This window comes from Phyllobates terribilis, unplaced genomic scaffold, assembly GCF_046119375.1.
Source record: "Phyllobates terribilis strain yellow unplaced genomic scaffold, ASM4611937v1 Scaffold_11__3_contigs__length_659146591, whole genome shotgun sequence".
NCBI classification, from domain to species: Eukaryota; Metazoa; Chordata; class Amphibia; order Anura; family Dendrobatidae; genus Phyllobates; species Phyllobates terribilis.
This window is the reverse complement of record NW_027362771.1, coordinates 265,861,597-265,877,448: the sequence shown is the minus strand read 5'-3', so window position 1 is coordinate 265,877,448 and position 15,852 is coordinate 265,861,597. Positions and strand designations below refer to the sequence as shown.

At 42.5% G+C, this 15,852-nt stretch overlaps 1 protein-coding gene across 1 annotated transcript in view; it reads right to left on the bottom strand.

Annotated features, from left to right (window-relative positions):
* The window catches only part of GNAI1 (G protein subunit alpha i1), a 49,765-nt gene that overhangs the window by 14,424 nt on the left and 19,489 nt on the right, over window positions 1-15,852 (bottom strand). Inside the window, exons 2-4 of the mRNA XM_073652307.1 lie at window positions 6,544-6,586; window positions 6,298-6,439; window positions 4,414-4,571 (exon numbers count right to left, since the gene is read on the bottom strand). Coding sequence (XP_073508408.1) covers window positions 4,414-4,571; window positions 6,298-6,439; window positions 6,544-6,586 — 343 coding nt within the window. The remainder of the gene's footprint in view (window positions 1-4,413; window positions 4,572-6,297; window positions 6,440-6,543; window positions 6,587-15,852) is intronic.

The window sequence follows — 15,852 nt, the reverse complement described above, 5'->3', positions numbered from 1 at the left end:
GCTCCCCTACATGGACACTCCGATAAGTACACTCTGATCCCCTGCATCATACTGCACTGACCTATATAAATACTCCACTTTATGTCAAACTTTATGGCAGCAGAGCATTCAGAAGGATCATACATATTAGATAGTCTTTCTAAGCATTACAAAAATGGTACTGGATCTCTCTATGTCCAAGCCTTGAGGAGTCCATACACCTTAGATCACATGTCAAACTCTGGCCCACGGGGTGAGTATATTCGGCCCGAGATGCCGAGCGTGTCCCCTGAGTATATTTGGTAGCGCACATTAAACTGTATTAGCATCCTAGATGCAGATACAGTTGAAAGAGAAGATGGAGGAGGGATCATCAGCTTATGCTCCCTCTCCCATCATTCCCCCTCTGTCTGACCTCTCAGCACAATGATATCAATGCAACGCACCCACTGTACTGAGATTTGCAGAGGATCTCAAGACAACATGAAGAAACCGGAGCAGCAGGGGAATGGCCAGAGGTGGGTAGTTATTTATTTTTATGTGGTGGCCTATTGTACTGTATGGAGCGCTGTGAGGGGCCATTACACTGTATGGAGCGCTGTGAGGGGCCATTACACTGTATGGAGCGCTGTGAGGTGCCATTACACTGTATGGAACGCTGTGAGGGGCCATTACACTGTATGGAGCGCTGTGAGGGGCCATTACACTGTATGGAGCGCTGTGAGGTGCCATTACACTGTATGGAGCGCTGTGAGGTGCCATTACACTGTATGGAGCGCTGTGAGGTGCCATTACACTGTATGGAGCGCTGTGAGGTGCCATTACACTGTATGGAGCGCTGTGAGGTGCCATTATACTGTATGGAGCACTGTGAGGTGCCATTATACTGTATGGAGCACTGTGAGGTGCCATTATACTGTATGGAGCACTGTGAGGTGCCATTATACTGTATGGAGCACTGTGAGGTGCCATTATACTGTATGGAGCACTGTGAGGTGCCATTATACTGTATGGAGCGCTGTGAGGTGCCATTATACTGTATGGAGCGCTGTGAGGTGCCATTACACTGTATGGAGCGCTGTGAGGGGCCATTACACTGTATGGAGCGCTGTGAGGGGCCATTACACTGTATGGAGCGCTGTGAGGTGCCATTACACTGTATGGAGCGCTGTGAGGTGCCATTACACTGTATGGAGCGCTGTGAGGTGCCATTACACTGTATGGAGCGCTGTGAGGTGCCATTACACTGTATGGAGCACTGTGAGGTGCCATTACACTGTATGGAGCACTGTGAGGTGCCATTATACTGTATGGAGCACTGTGAGGTGCCATTATACTGTATGGAGCACTGTGAGGTGCCATTATACTGTATGGAGCACTGTGAGGTGCCATTATACTGTATGGAGCACTGTGAGGTGCCATTATACTGTATGGAGCACTGTGAGGTGCCATTATACTGTATGGAGCACTGTGAGGTGCCATTATACTGTATGGAGCACTGTGAGGTGCCATTATACTGTATGGAGCACTGTGTGGGAAGTACAGACGGAGAATCATACTGTGATGTGATACAGTGCTTGTGGAGGAATTTACTGTGGGGGTATCATACTGTGTTTGGGGGCACAACATACTTTATTATCTGTATTAAAAAGTTTCTTATCCTTTACTTATTACATATTTAAATTAGGCCACACGCTTTTTACTGCTCTTACATAACATATTATTCCAATATTTTATTAGAAGATCTATTAACTAAAATGTACTTTGTTTGTGGGAGAAGCCCTTTAAATTTGTTTCCATATGAAAACGTTCATTATATTTGATAATAAGGAAAAACTTCTTCAATTTTGGCCCTCTGTGTATTTGAGTTTGACATCACTGCCTTAGCACTTGCTTCCACTTGTGATGCAATTGGACGAGTACAATCAGATATATATATAAAAAAAATAATCGGATTGCACTTGCCCCAATGTTACCCTATAGTGTAGCTCACATCTGCGATTATTTTCTCATGCTGATTCGGCATGCAAAACAAATCGCAGCATGCTGCAATTGCATCTACAAATCGGATTGCATGCACCCATATAAGTCTATGGGTGCGTGTGAAACATCGAACTGCACTCTGATATCACCCGAGTGCAGTGCGATTCCCGCTGACGCCATTAACAGAACAGATGGAGAAAATAAATTTCCTCCACAGCTGTGTCGTGATTCTCTCATTCGAGAAGATCGGAGCACAGAGCACTGAAACTCGGCTCACGCTCGCAGAAGAGCGTCATTACCATATCGCATTGGATGTGATACGCTAATGTCATTCCGGCCTTCGATGGATGTCAGACGACAGCTATTCCTCCTCACCACTTCGTACACACGCAGCCTGTTGTCAGCTATGAGTGCATGTGTTTTTAGTGGGGAGAAGGGAGTAAGGCAATGTCATGAAAAGCCTCGAACAATGAAATTCAGCATCCCTGATAATACTGGTGAAAACTTGGGAGTCCTCGCATCTATTAGGCGATTACCCTGCATCATCAACATTCATCTAATACGTGGGGGGGGCACCCAGACATAACTGGTAAGAATCAGCTGCTAGTACAGCACGGTGGCTCAGTGGTAAGCACTGCTGCTTTGAAGCGTTGGGTTCCTGGGTTCCAAGGAGTTTGTATGCGTTTTCTCCAGTTTCCTTCCACACTCCAAAGACATACTGATAGGGAATCTAGATTGCGAGCCCCAAAGGGGACAGTGATGATAATGTCTGTAAAGCGCTGTGGAATAGGACGGCGCTATATAAGCAAAGCATAATAAATGAATAGTACATCAACTGCAGTAAATATGCACACTCCGCCAAGGAATGATTAGGGAAAGCCGGTCTATGTACCATTAATTTACATAGAGACGTTTATACAGAGAAGATGCAATGTTGGCAGAGCAGCATTTTCTGCAAAAATGTTACTATTTCTGTATCCGTATACATCAACAGGGACAAGGATAATGTGAAAGAACAAATATTATAAGGAATGTCAAGACTAAAGCATTGCCACAAAGACATAACAAGGGCTTTGTACGCTTCCTTTCCGAGACGCTTTCTTGAACATTGCTCACATATTTCAGGCCTTATTTTTAGAAGCAGTGAAGAGTGCATCATGCATCAGTCATAGGGGTAATTATGTGACAGAAATAAAGCCGTGGGTGGACAATCACTACAGCTACAGAAAGCGGCCTCGGTCTCCAGTCAGCTTTGTTTTTTCCTATCATTTTGGTGGACTGCAAGAAGATTACACACAGAGCTGGTATGTCAGCTTCAGAGCGAAGTGGTTTCCTTACAAACCCACTGTGGGTGGCAGCTCACGTCTTCTACAAGTGTGCCGACAGGTGTTCTCAAGATTTACATTAGCTGTCCAAAAATTCCTTAGAAAATGGCAGAAAAAAAGTCATACTCTCCTTTTTGCTCCAATGACTTACACCGTCCCAATTTTGTTTAAACTTATCTTTAGTATGAAACCAGCGACTGCTGCAGAAATTATTTCCTAACCGTGCCCTACATGTATGGTAGAGGTCAGGGAGAGGTCACCAGGTCAAAAGTGGACTTTTGCTGTTTTTATTTTATTCCCGCTGCTCCTCTGAGTATTCAGTTTCATTTTTTGTTTTTAAATCCGCCATACGGTTGTAGAGATGGGCCTTTTTATTTAGTGCTAATTTTTATGGTCTTTACCAAAGGGACATTGCTCACAGGATTCTCTTTGAGCGATGCTTTAGGCTGCCCTGCATTATCATCCTTGGTAGACATGATAAAAATTAGAACTAAATAAAAAGGCCCATTTTCTTGGATCCGTATGGCAGATTTATTAAAAAAAAACAAAAAAAAAAACACTAAAACAAAAAACAGAATACTCAGTGGAGGATTGGAAAAAAGAGCCAAAACTGGCCACTTTTGACCTGGTGACAAGTCCAATTTAAAGGGGCTGTCCAGTCTAGAGTGACAAGTCTGCAGTCACTGTGAAACGTCCCAGTGTACACAGGGTGCACTGTGGGGATTCTCTGGTGGCGGCGCCAGGTATAGCGGACAATATAAGATGTGCATATTCCCGGCAAGAACTCCTCTAGAGGGCAAGGATGTGCTCAATACACTAGAGGGTCCCAAATGCCATTGTTGGCTAACACATAGTAAGTGTAGACGGAGGAAAGCTTTAATCAAAATGTTCTATTACATATTATAGTAATCATGCACTCTTTTTTTCTTTTTGTTAAATATGTTACCTTTTTTTTTTTTTTAGAAAGTTACACCAGTCATACATAAATATTTTATTGGTTGTAGGAGGAATTGTGTGCAGCACCATCTGAAGGGGTCAATCTGTCTAGACCAGAAAGCTGGACATACTGTATTTCCCAACAAGATAACGATAATAAAATGCTTGTAAATGGGAGATTTGTACTCACTAAGCTGCAGAGTCATTCAGCTGGTATTCTCTCGATCTGTTAAAACAGGCCTGTACACCGCCATCTTTCCATAAACGCTTGATGACTCCGGCCAGCTCAGCCGTCATAAAACCTTCTTCTGCTGCTCCAGCTAATACAAAAAGTTGTCGTGCGTCATCCTGGATACAATAAAAGCAAGATATTTACAGATCATCGAAGATTTACTACTTATCTACAAGATTCAGAAATCCACATTTACCCCACAGTAGGTTTTAACATTTATTTTTACTTAACTAGAATATTTTAGGCGCCAATAAAACAGTGTGGATTATTAAAAGTTGTGCAAAGCTTGCAAATGTGTCATGATAAAAAGCTAAAATAGACCTTCGAATGCATCCGGCATGAAACAAAAAAGACTTTTGTGAGATTAACAAAAGAGGTTCAACTGTAAATCCAACCATGGACCATCAATTAGACTGCAAGTAGACGGGATTATGAAGGGATTTGGTGCACTGTACTAGAAAAAATAGGCTATGATCTTTATAAAGTAACTTTCCAAAATTTCAGAGAAGAGATTTGGACCTAAAAACAAATAGCATTTATAGTTGGACTTACACTTTTAGCTAAGCGCCGAAAACTCCTATTGTAAATCTCAGGGACCAAGAGTTTAAGGGACTGAATATTAGTGCCTAGCAATCAGCTTAAAAGGACACAGAGTGACTATACTAAGCTGCTGCCAATCAGGTGATCCCAGCTCAGCATTCCTTTAGGGTGTCCTTTTCAGCAGAACTTTGATTTCCTCAACTCTGGTGGTCTGTGATACTTCAGAGATGGTCTAACCGAGGCACAGTTGACCAAAATAACCCAATAATTAAAAGCATATAATCCTTTACTGGAGAATAAAGTCCTAAACCAAATATTTAAAGACAATAAAGGCCCCTTCTCAAGTGAGTAGAGGAATATATTGGGTATATATTATACACGGACGCTTATTAAAATTCTTTGGGACATGGGCTGTATCGTACCTACTACATGCTTATAATAGTGTTGCGTCTACCTGCTAAAATGAGCCGCCATATTCCAGCCATGCTTTTTCCTACCCATCTCAGGGATTGGTTGAAACAGTGATGTGAGCTATCGACGGGACGTCACCACTGCAGTCAAAACACCACGACCGGAGCAGTGACAGATCCAGCGCTAGACCCGTAGAGGGCGACTATCTGCTCTGTTTGTTAGGATCAGGGTATAAACGTTTGGGGTCCACTATTTTAAAAGTGGAAAATCCAAAAATTTTGCAGCTTATTGCTGTTCTGACTGTCAAAATACACGACTCGCCAGTACTACTTGGAAAACAGATTTTATTAGTAGTGGTAAATTCTAGTGTAAACTAACAAAGAAAGTCTATAAAAAAAAAAGAACCATTTTGCTCCATTTATAGGATGAGCATCGATAATTGTGAAGTAATCTATTCACACTGTCCATAATTGAGCCATGATCAATCAGTTCCTTAACGAAATCCACTACTGTATTAATGGGTTTTTCAAGTTTAGAGTATAGTGGATGACAAAAAGCATGGCAAACGATACTATTCTTGATGTCAAAAACACCCAAAACAAAAAACTAAACATAATCCGGCATTGTACTTCAAGAAGAGAAACCTGAAAATTAGCAAGCCCTATAAATATGGTGCCGGACACCAAACATATCTGAGATTGATGACCCATACTATAGGCTAGTCATCAATGTTACATGCATAGACAATCCCTTTAATACTTTTTTACTCTTGACTATTTTGCCCTCAGGTGTTCAAATCTGGTTTCTAATACTGTATACTGAATGTGCGGATCTTCTTTCCACATAGTCTTATTATTCCGCTGATATAAATGACACATTAGTAATACTTACCGCTCTTGTCGGGTCTCCAAAATCTATCTTCAATCTGCCCATGGCCCTGATGATGGCAATGATGGACTGTATAGTGTTACTGTATACCACAGCTTTGTACTGTTTGCATTCCTCTTCTGAGTAACCTGCTTCATGGATAATCCTGGAATGGAAGAATAATGTTACCCAAAAACTATTTTTCCAACAGCCCCGATACACTATTAATTACAGACAGTAAGGACAATCTCCAGATGGAATCATACTTACTTCATCTGTTTGACAATTGTGCTTTTCCCCGATTCTCCAGCACCTAGGGGGAAAAAAAACACAAGATCATCACAATAAAGAAGGTTATAGAGATTTATTTATTTATTTAAAAGCTGATAGAATTCTACTAAAATATAATAAGATATGACAAAGACTAAACAAATTCTGGTTTGGCAGAATAGAATAATAAAAAAAAAAAAAATCTGCAACTCAAAGTGGATCTATTACCAGATTTCACAATGCAAACTGCTTACATTATTAAAACTGACAGCATAAACCTTAGGAGACTGGGGAATTTAGTTTGAAAGTCCATGTCCGAATGGGTGCACAGCCCTATTGAAAGTTTTCCAGCCCGATATAAAAATGAGCATTTTACTCAGCTTAGAAGCAGCAATGAAAATGAATGATTATTTCCTATATGCCACAGACTTTTTATGCAAAAGGCTACAATATCTAATAGTACAACATCAGACCTGTCATTTTTAACCCCTACAAAGATGCAAACTATCACCGCTTTCACCATGAAAACACATCACTCATTCTGATGCAATGTCATTTCTAACGAGATTCATTGCCTAGTATGTCCTGGAGACTGCAAATAATATCACTGAGGTCTGGGAGATGGGTCATTCCTCTAAATTCCTAAAAGAAAAGGGGGTCGCATAGAAACCCAAGGATACAGCAGGACATTTTTACTGAAGGTCTCAAACAGTGGCTAAATCCACAGCGGGATTCGTAGTAGCTATATACAGTAGTAGTGTTTCCACACACGGTCATCAGCTGCAAAAACCTTAAATCTCAAGTGCCGGTCAAACTAGGTTGCAGACTTTTTCTGCAGTGTTTGGCCAGGTTCACACTGCCATATTAGCGCGCTGTATATGGCCTGCCACACCTGCACAGACCATGGGCGTAGTGACCGAACCTCCAGCCGCATAGGCACACATGTGGTTGTAAGTTGGAGTCAGGAGTCCCCCGGTTAATCGAGGCATTTCAGAAAGTCTTATCCACACCGCTGGTAGTATATTAAGTAGTGAAATGTCAGGACAATTGCACTGCACATGCAGCCCATAGGGCGACACTCGCTCTCTTAGGCAGCATCGGCTGCACCATAGGTACCATAGTACTGGTTAGTAGAACTACGCACAAACATTATGAGGTTTCACCAGCAATGCTTTCCGGATGGTATTGGGAGAAAAACGTATGTGCGGTCCACCCACGCTACACAACAAGTTAGGACAAATATATAACATGTTATAATCTATTTATAAAATGAATGCCTTTGAAAACCGTCCAGGAAACCCCGATATTATACAATACAGCATTGCTCGCTGAACAGGAAATGAAGTGAGCAATACCCAGAAAGAGACATCCATACAATGTGTCGTAACACTACGGAGGCCAACCAGAGCAGCTTCCCGCAGTTCGAAAACGGCTGAACTGCAATACCAGAAGTAGGCCACTCAAAAGAGATGTGTATGGGGGTCTGCTGACTATCGACAGAGGAGAAGGATCCACTAATTGAAATTTCAATTCCCAATCCTTCTGATGTCAAGACAGATAAGCCACTCCTAGGGAGGTCTATCAGCGAAAAATTGACTGCTCAGCCAAGCCTGACACTTCTGTATATAGGAGTGGGGAAACAGAGCAGTCAGCTGAATGAGCACTCGGCCAATAGCTTTGTCAAGTGTATGTCCAGCTGTCACCAAGCATTTCTGAAGCCCGATTATCCCATTAACCCCAATTAGACCAACAAAAAGTTTTAGGCAACACAAAATATACACAGAAAAAAACAGTCTTATTATAGGCCAGTTTCACACATACACACGTGGTCAAAATTGTTGGTACACCTCGTTTAATGAAAGAAAAACCCACAATGGTCACAGAAATAACTTGAAATTAAAAATCTATGAAAATGAACAAATGAAAGTCAGTCATTGCTTTTCAACCCTGCTTCCACAGAATTTAAAAAAAATTAAACTCATGAAATAAGCCTGGACAGAAATGATGGTACTCTTAACTTAATATTTTGTTGAACAACCTTTTGAGGCAATCACTGCAATCAAACGATTCCTGTAACTGTCAATGAGACTTCTGCACCTCTCGACAGGCATTTTGGCCCACTCCTCATGAGCAAACTGCTCCAGTTGTCTCGTGCTTGAAGGTTGCCTTTTCCAGACAGCATGTTTCAGCTCTTTCCAAAGATGCTCAATAGGATTTAGGTCAGGGCTCATAGAAGGCCACTTCAGAATAGTCCAATATTTTCCTCTTAGCCATTCTTGGGTGTTTTTAGCTGTGGGTTTTGGGTCATTAACCTGTTGCAAGACCCATAAACTGCGACTGAGACCAAGCTTTCTGACACTGGGCAGCACATTTCTCTCTAGAATCCCTTGATAGTCTTGAGATTTCATTGTAGCCTGCACAGATTCAAGACACCCTGTGTCACATGAAGCAAAGCAGCCCCAGAACATAACAGCCTCCTCCATGTTTCACAGGAGGGACAGTGTTCTTTTCTTGATATGCTTCATTTTTCAGTCTGTGAACATAGAGCTGATGTGCCTTGCCAAAAACTTCCACTTTTGTCTCATCTGTCCATAGGACATTCTCCTGTGGTGTGTCAACATGTAGTTTGGCAAATTCCAGTCTGGCTTTTTTATGTTTTTTTTTCCCCCAACAATGCTTTTCTCCTTGGTCGTCTCCCATGAAGTCCATTTTGGGTCAAACAACGACGGATGGTGCGATCTGACACTGATGTTCCTTGAGTTTGAAGTTCACCTTTAATTTCTTTAGAAGTTATCCTGGGCTCTTTGTTACCATTTGTATTTTATCCGTCTCTGATTTGTCATCAATTTTCCTCCTGTGGCCACGTCCAGGGAGGTTGGCTACAGTCCCATGGATCCTAAATTTCTGAATAACATGTGCAACTGTAGTCACAGGAACATCAAGCTGCTTGGAAATGGTCTTATAACCATTAACATGCTTGTCTATAATTTTGTTTCTAATCTCCGAGACGACTCTTTACTTGGCTTCCTCTGGTCCATGTTAAGTGTGGTACACACCATGTCACCAAACAGCACAGTGAGTCTCTGTAGCCTTATATACAGGCCCACTGACTGATTCTAAGATTGTAGACACCTGTAATGCTAATTAGTGGACACAACTTGATTTAACATGTCCCTTTTGTCACATTATTTTCAGGGGTACCATCATTTCTGGCCAGGCCTATTTCATGAGTTAAATTTTTTTTAAAATTTTTGGAAGCAGGGTTGAAAAGCAATGTTTGACTTTCATTTGTTCATTTTCATAGATTTTTAATTTATTATTACTTTTGTCAGATTCAAGTTATTTCTGTGACTATTGTGGGTTTTCTTTCATTAAACGAGGGGTACCAACAATTTTGACAACGTGTGTACGTGTTTCCCGGTCTGAGTACAGACCATAACGGACAAACCGACCTCATAGGCACATGAGGCTGACAAATTGGGGTCAGGAAACCTGTGCCAAGTCGTGATCTGTAATCGGAGCGTGAAACACAAATATGTGAAACTGGCCTTAAAAATAAAATGAAATAACGTTATAAGCCGGATAAGAATAAAGTCGTTAAACAGTACCAGGCCATTAACAAGGTTTTCTGATAACAGCATATTGATTACCTATCCATAGGACAAGTCATATGAGATTGGTGGGAGTTCCTGGCTGGTACAAGCATAAACACTTTGAAAAGGACCTCCATTTAATGTACAAGGATCGTTGACAGGAACTGCAGAAGGGTTCAAATTCAATTTATTAGAGCTGTTCTGCAGTACCTGGCAGCAGCCGCTACACAATGAGTGCAGCTGCAAGCCTATACATAGCAAATAACAGCTGATTAGTGGGGAAGTCGGGTGTTGGACCCCCACCAGTCTCATATGGATGACCTATCCTATTGACAGGTCATCAATATGCTGTGATCAGACAGCATGGTGGCTCAGTGATTAGCACTGCTGCTTTGCAGCGCTGGGGTCCTGGGTTCAAATTCCATCAAGGACAATATCGGCAAGGAGTTTGTATTTACTCCACTTGTTTGTGTGGGTTTCCTTCAGGTCCTCCGGATTCCTTCCACACTCCAAAAACATGATAGGGAATCTAGATTGTGAGCCTCAATGGGGACTGTGATGATGGTATCTGTAAGGCGCTGTGGAATATGATGGCGCTATACAAGGAAAGCATAAATAAATAATCACCAAGTGTATAATTCATGCATGTAGTATTAAGAGGTTATTATAACCAGAATAAATATTAGTCTGATATTTAACTACAAGTAGCATAGATTGCGGTGTTTGCAGATGTCACTGGCAACGCTGTAACATTTTTCAATGTCAAATAAACTCAAGACAAGGAACACTGACATTGTAGCGTGGAAACGTCAGCGTATTCACCGACCTCAGCCAAAACAAATGAAATCCAGGTGAAGACAAAGAACAGAGCCTGCTTATTTAATATGGATACGCTTTTATCTCCAGAATACCTTCCATGTGTATACATGCTGAACCTGCACCGTGCCCTGTACCCCCCAATAAGATAATCACATTAGTAGAAACTAGACCTCAGGCTCAGTAGCCCCTCTTGTATCTGTGGGCTAACGAGAAGCATATGTGCCACTCTGCACACCATCTTACAGCTGGCAAATACAATCTACATTAAAAGCTGAACAACTTTATTTTTACAAAGTAGATTGTACTAATCCTGACTTCACAATCCATACTACAGGACGGAGCTGCAATCAGAATTCTGCTGGTTGTCAGGGGAAACAAACTGTTGACAGACCCCTCGCCACCTCCCCCCCCCCCCCAACAATGAGCTTTGCTAGGCTCACATATAAGCATCAATAAAGACTACAAGTCCCAGAATTCCTATCACCCCAAATTCTGCATATACAAATAAATGATTCTTTAAACACATTTCCAAATATTCTGTAAAAATTAACTATGTGGTGTTCTGATACTGGACCAGAAGAGTGTCAGAGCCATAGCACAGAACTACATTTCCCATAATGCTCTGCATCTGTTGTACAAGCATAGTTACCATCTTAATCCAAGTATAACCAAGAAATGGTACATACTTTGGGAGAGGAATCCAGCCAGAAAATATGGCGCATATATCAAATGTACAAGTGGTCTACAGTGGGTTTGTAGGGAATACAAAGATGGCAGTGTGGGATTGGAATTAAATTCAAAAGTGACAGGACATTAGCTATACAAAGTGTATGCAAATTGGACAACAGTCAGACAGACCCACCAATATCAGTAGAGAGAAGTGGATCACTTCGTGCAACCCCGATCCATAGTTCAGGTCAGTGCTCTCTGGTAGGACAGGAGCAGTGTGAAATTTCCAAGCTTCTGGGTTACCTGGCATGGAGTTTGATTCGTCGGCCTGGTGTGACATCTGTGCGGTGACATGTCAGCCTGGCAAATCTCAAGCCGAGCCTGGGATCCCAGAAGAACAGGGAGATTGCACAGCTCCTGTCCACAACCAAAGAGCACTGCCCTGAACCGTGGATTGGGCCTGTGCAAAGCAATCAGCTCATCTCCAGTCAGTAGGATGGTCAGACAGTGGGGCTTCCTGACAACCCCAATACACGACGTCTGGGGAGAGAAGGATGCGGTCCCCCAATACACGACGTCTGGGGAGAGAAGGATGCGGTTCCTCAATACACGATGTCTGGGGAGAAAAGGGTGCGGCCTGTTGGATTTCTATGACCGATTCTTTTGTTCTCCCTGGATCTATGCCATTGTCAGCTTGTCAGAGAAGAAAGCGACAGTCTCAGAGAAGACTGGAGCGCTAGGCTGACAGCTGACATGTTGGGGGCCTTATGTTCTATAAGCAATGTCTACAAAATTATTTGACATTTTGTGTATAATATTCTATGGGTACATTGTGAAATAAGCGATCCAACATGATCATGCACTGAAATATTGAAAACGACAGTTTTTTTTCTTGCTTTCCAAATGCCATGTAAAGCTAAACAGTGGGATATCTTCACGGCTGCTGTGCGCCACCATATAAACAGATCAAGCAAGAAGAAATTCCAACTGCCCAATAAAAGGCATTGGACTGTAGAAAGAGCAACAAATTAGCTGCAGCACAACTGAAGTTGGCAGCCGAGCCTCCCCAATTAAACAGCCTGCACTTCACGAGGTACATATGACCTTGGAAAACCTCCCTTTAATCCTTCCACACAGATCACACGTTTATTTTTTATAGAAGTGCATGCTGTGATAAACCCCATAACGCTGTGTAAAAGTATGTGCAAAGGGCATAGCTTGAAAACCCCCTCCATACCCTTTAAATAGTGGACCAACAGCCATCTTCTCCATACACTGGAGTGCTGGCTCTGCCGATATTGGTGGGTTTGGCCGACCATAGTATAATATATATAGGGGCATTAATACACTGCTCAAAAAAATAAAGGGAACACTTAAACAGAATATAACTCCTAGTAAATCAGACTTCTGTGAAATCAAACTGTCCACTTAGGAAGCAACACTGATTGGCAATCAATTTCACATGCTGTTGTGCAAATGGAATAGACAATAGATGGAAATTATTGGCAATTATCAAGACCCACTCAATAAAGGAGTGGTTCTGCAAGTGGGGACAACAGACCACATCTCAGTACCAATGCTTTCTGGCTGATGTTTAGGTCACTTTTGAATGTTGGTTGTGCTTTCACACTCGTGGTAGCATGAGATGGACTCTACAAACCACAGAAGTTGCTCAGGTAGTGCAGCTCATCCAGGATGGCACATCAATGCGAGCTGTGGCAAGAAGGTTTGCTGTGTCTGTCAGCGCAGTGTCCAGAGGCTGGAGGCACTACCAGGAGACAGGCCAGTACACCAGGAGACATGGAGGGGGCCGTAGGAGGGCAACAACCCAGCAGCCGGACCGCTACTTCCGCCTTTGTGCAAGGAGGAACAGGAGGAGCATTGCCAGAGCCCTGCAAAATGACCTCCAGCAGGTCACAAATGTGCATGTGTCGGCACATACGGTTAAAAACCGACTCCATGAGGGTGGTATGAGGGCCCGAAGTCAACAGATTGGGGTTGTGCTCACAGCCCAACACCATGCAGGACATTTGGCATTTGCCACAGAACACCAGGATTGGCAAAGTCGCCACTGGCGCCCTGTGCTCTTCACAGATGAAAGCAGGTTCACATGGAGCACATGTGACAGACGTGACAGAGTCTGGAGACGCCGTGGAGAGCGATCTGCTGCCTGCAACATCCTTCAGCATGACCGGTTTGGCACTGGGTCAGTAATGGTGTGGGGTGGCATTTCTTTGGAGGGCCGCACAGCCCTCCATGTGCTCGCCAGAGGTAGCCTGACTGCCATTAGGTACCGAGATGAGATCCTCAGACCCCTCGTGAGACCATATGCTGGTGCGGTTGGCCCTGGGTTCCTCCTAATGCAGGACAATGCCAGACCTCATGTGGCTGGAGTGTGTCAGCAGTTCCTGCAAGATGAAGGCATTGAAGCTATGGACTGGCCCGCCCGTTCCCCAGACCAGAATCCGATTGAGCACATCTGGGACATCATGTCTCGCTCCATCCACCAACGTCACGTTGCACCACAGACTGTCCAGGAGTGGGCAGATGCTTTAGTCCAGCTCTGGGAGGAGATCCCACAGTAGACCATCCGCAACCTCATCAGGAGCATGCCCAGGCGTTGTAGGGAGGTCATACAGGCACGTGGAGGCCACACACAATACTGAGCCTCATTTTGACTTGATTTCAGGGCATTACATCAAAGTTGGATCAGCCTGTAGTGTGTCTTTCCACTTTAATTTTGGGGGTGACTCCAAATCCAGGCCTCCATTGGTTAATAAATTTGATTTCCATTGATGATTTTTGTGTGATTTTGTTGTCAGCACATTCAACTTTGTACAGAACAAAGTATTCAATGAGAATATTTCATTCATTCAGATCTAGGATGTGTTATTTGAGTTTCCCCTTTATTTTTTTGAGCAGTGTATATAGGAAAAAAAAAACTGAAATGGGGAAAAGCTTTAGGAATATTCCCATCTCAGACACTTATGGCGCCTCTACAGCTTCTTAGTTATTTACAGAACATCGGAAACCAAGCACGTGCGGCAAGCTTTTCATCCAGATCAGTGCAAGCCAAGACACTGTTCTTGAGGAATTGCAGGTCCCACAGGTGGGAATTACGGTATTTATTATACTTATTTATATAGCACCATCATATTTTACAGCGCTTTACAGACATAGTCATCGCTGTCCCTATTGGGTTTCCTCCCACACTCCTATCAGTCTTTGGGAGGAAACCGGAGAACTCGTCGGAAACCCGCGCAAACACGGGGAGAACATACTCCTTGCCGATGTTGTCCTTGGTGGGACTTGCATCTATCAGGAATTTATGGCATATGCTGTAGACATGTTCTGTGCAGATTTAGGTTACATTTTTTTTCTGAGGCCAAAATCTGCTCTCTTGGCAGTAAAAACGATGCATTCAAAACGGAGGTTTTGCAGCATTTTCAGCAGCATTTTTTTTTTTCCGTTTAGAATACATGTGGGATCTGTTTACAATTCATGTTTAATAAAGTTTGATTAATTAACCAAAAATGCAGCAAAACCTGTTAGTTCTAGTAGCTTTCTATGGGTGAAAAACGCTGCAAAAATGCTGAAAGAATTGACATGTTGCAGATTTTGAAAATGCTGCAGTTCTCAAATTCAGTCAGGGGAAAAAAAGTGGTGTGTGCATGAGATTTCTGAAATCGCATAGCTTTAGCTGGTAATGAAAAACTAGACAAAAAAAAAACGCTGCATGTGAACATACCCTTAAAGAGGATCTCACATCTACATCACTCACATCCATGATATTTTAAAAAGCCTTTCCGTATGTATCATAAGACAATACAAATTAACGTTGCAGGTTGTAGTAACTCGGAAAACAGTGTTTTTGGGAACTAGAAAAAAGGAGCCATTAAAACTGTGTGCTTCAGCAGAGTCTCATGTATAGATAAGTAAAAACTAATCAAAACTGGACATGCACAGTTTACCAGAACGGAGTCACAAATCAGAGAAAAAAAAAAAAAGAATTTGGGTCCCAGTGGTATCTGTCTTATTGCGACGTATGAATATGCCCTAACTTATGTAGGAAGAAGACAGTGACCCACCGATGGCTGAAAAAAAAAAGGATTAAGAACGCTGAATTTTCTGCGTATATATTACTATCCTCGATAAATTATTAAAAGCTTATTTATAAAAGAATAGTGTAATAACTCAAAAATGACACTGCATATTTTGGCCACCTATG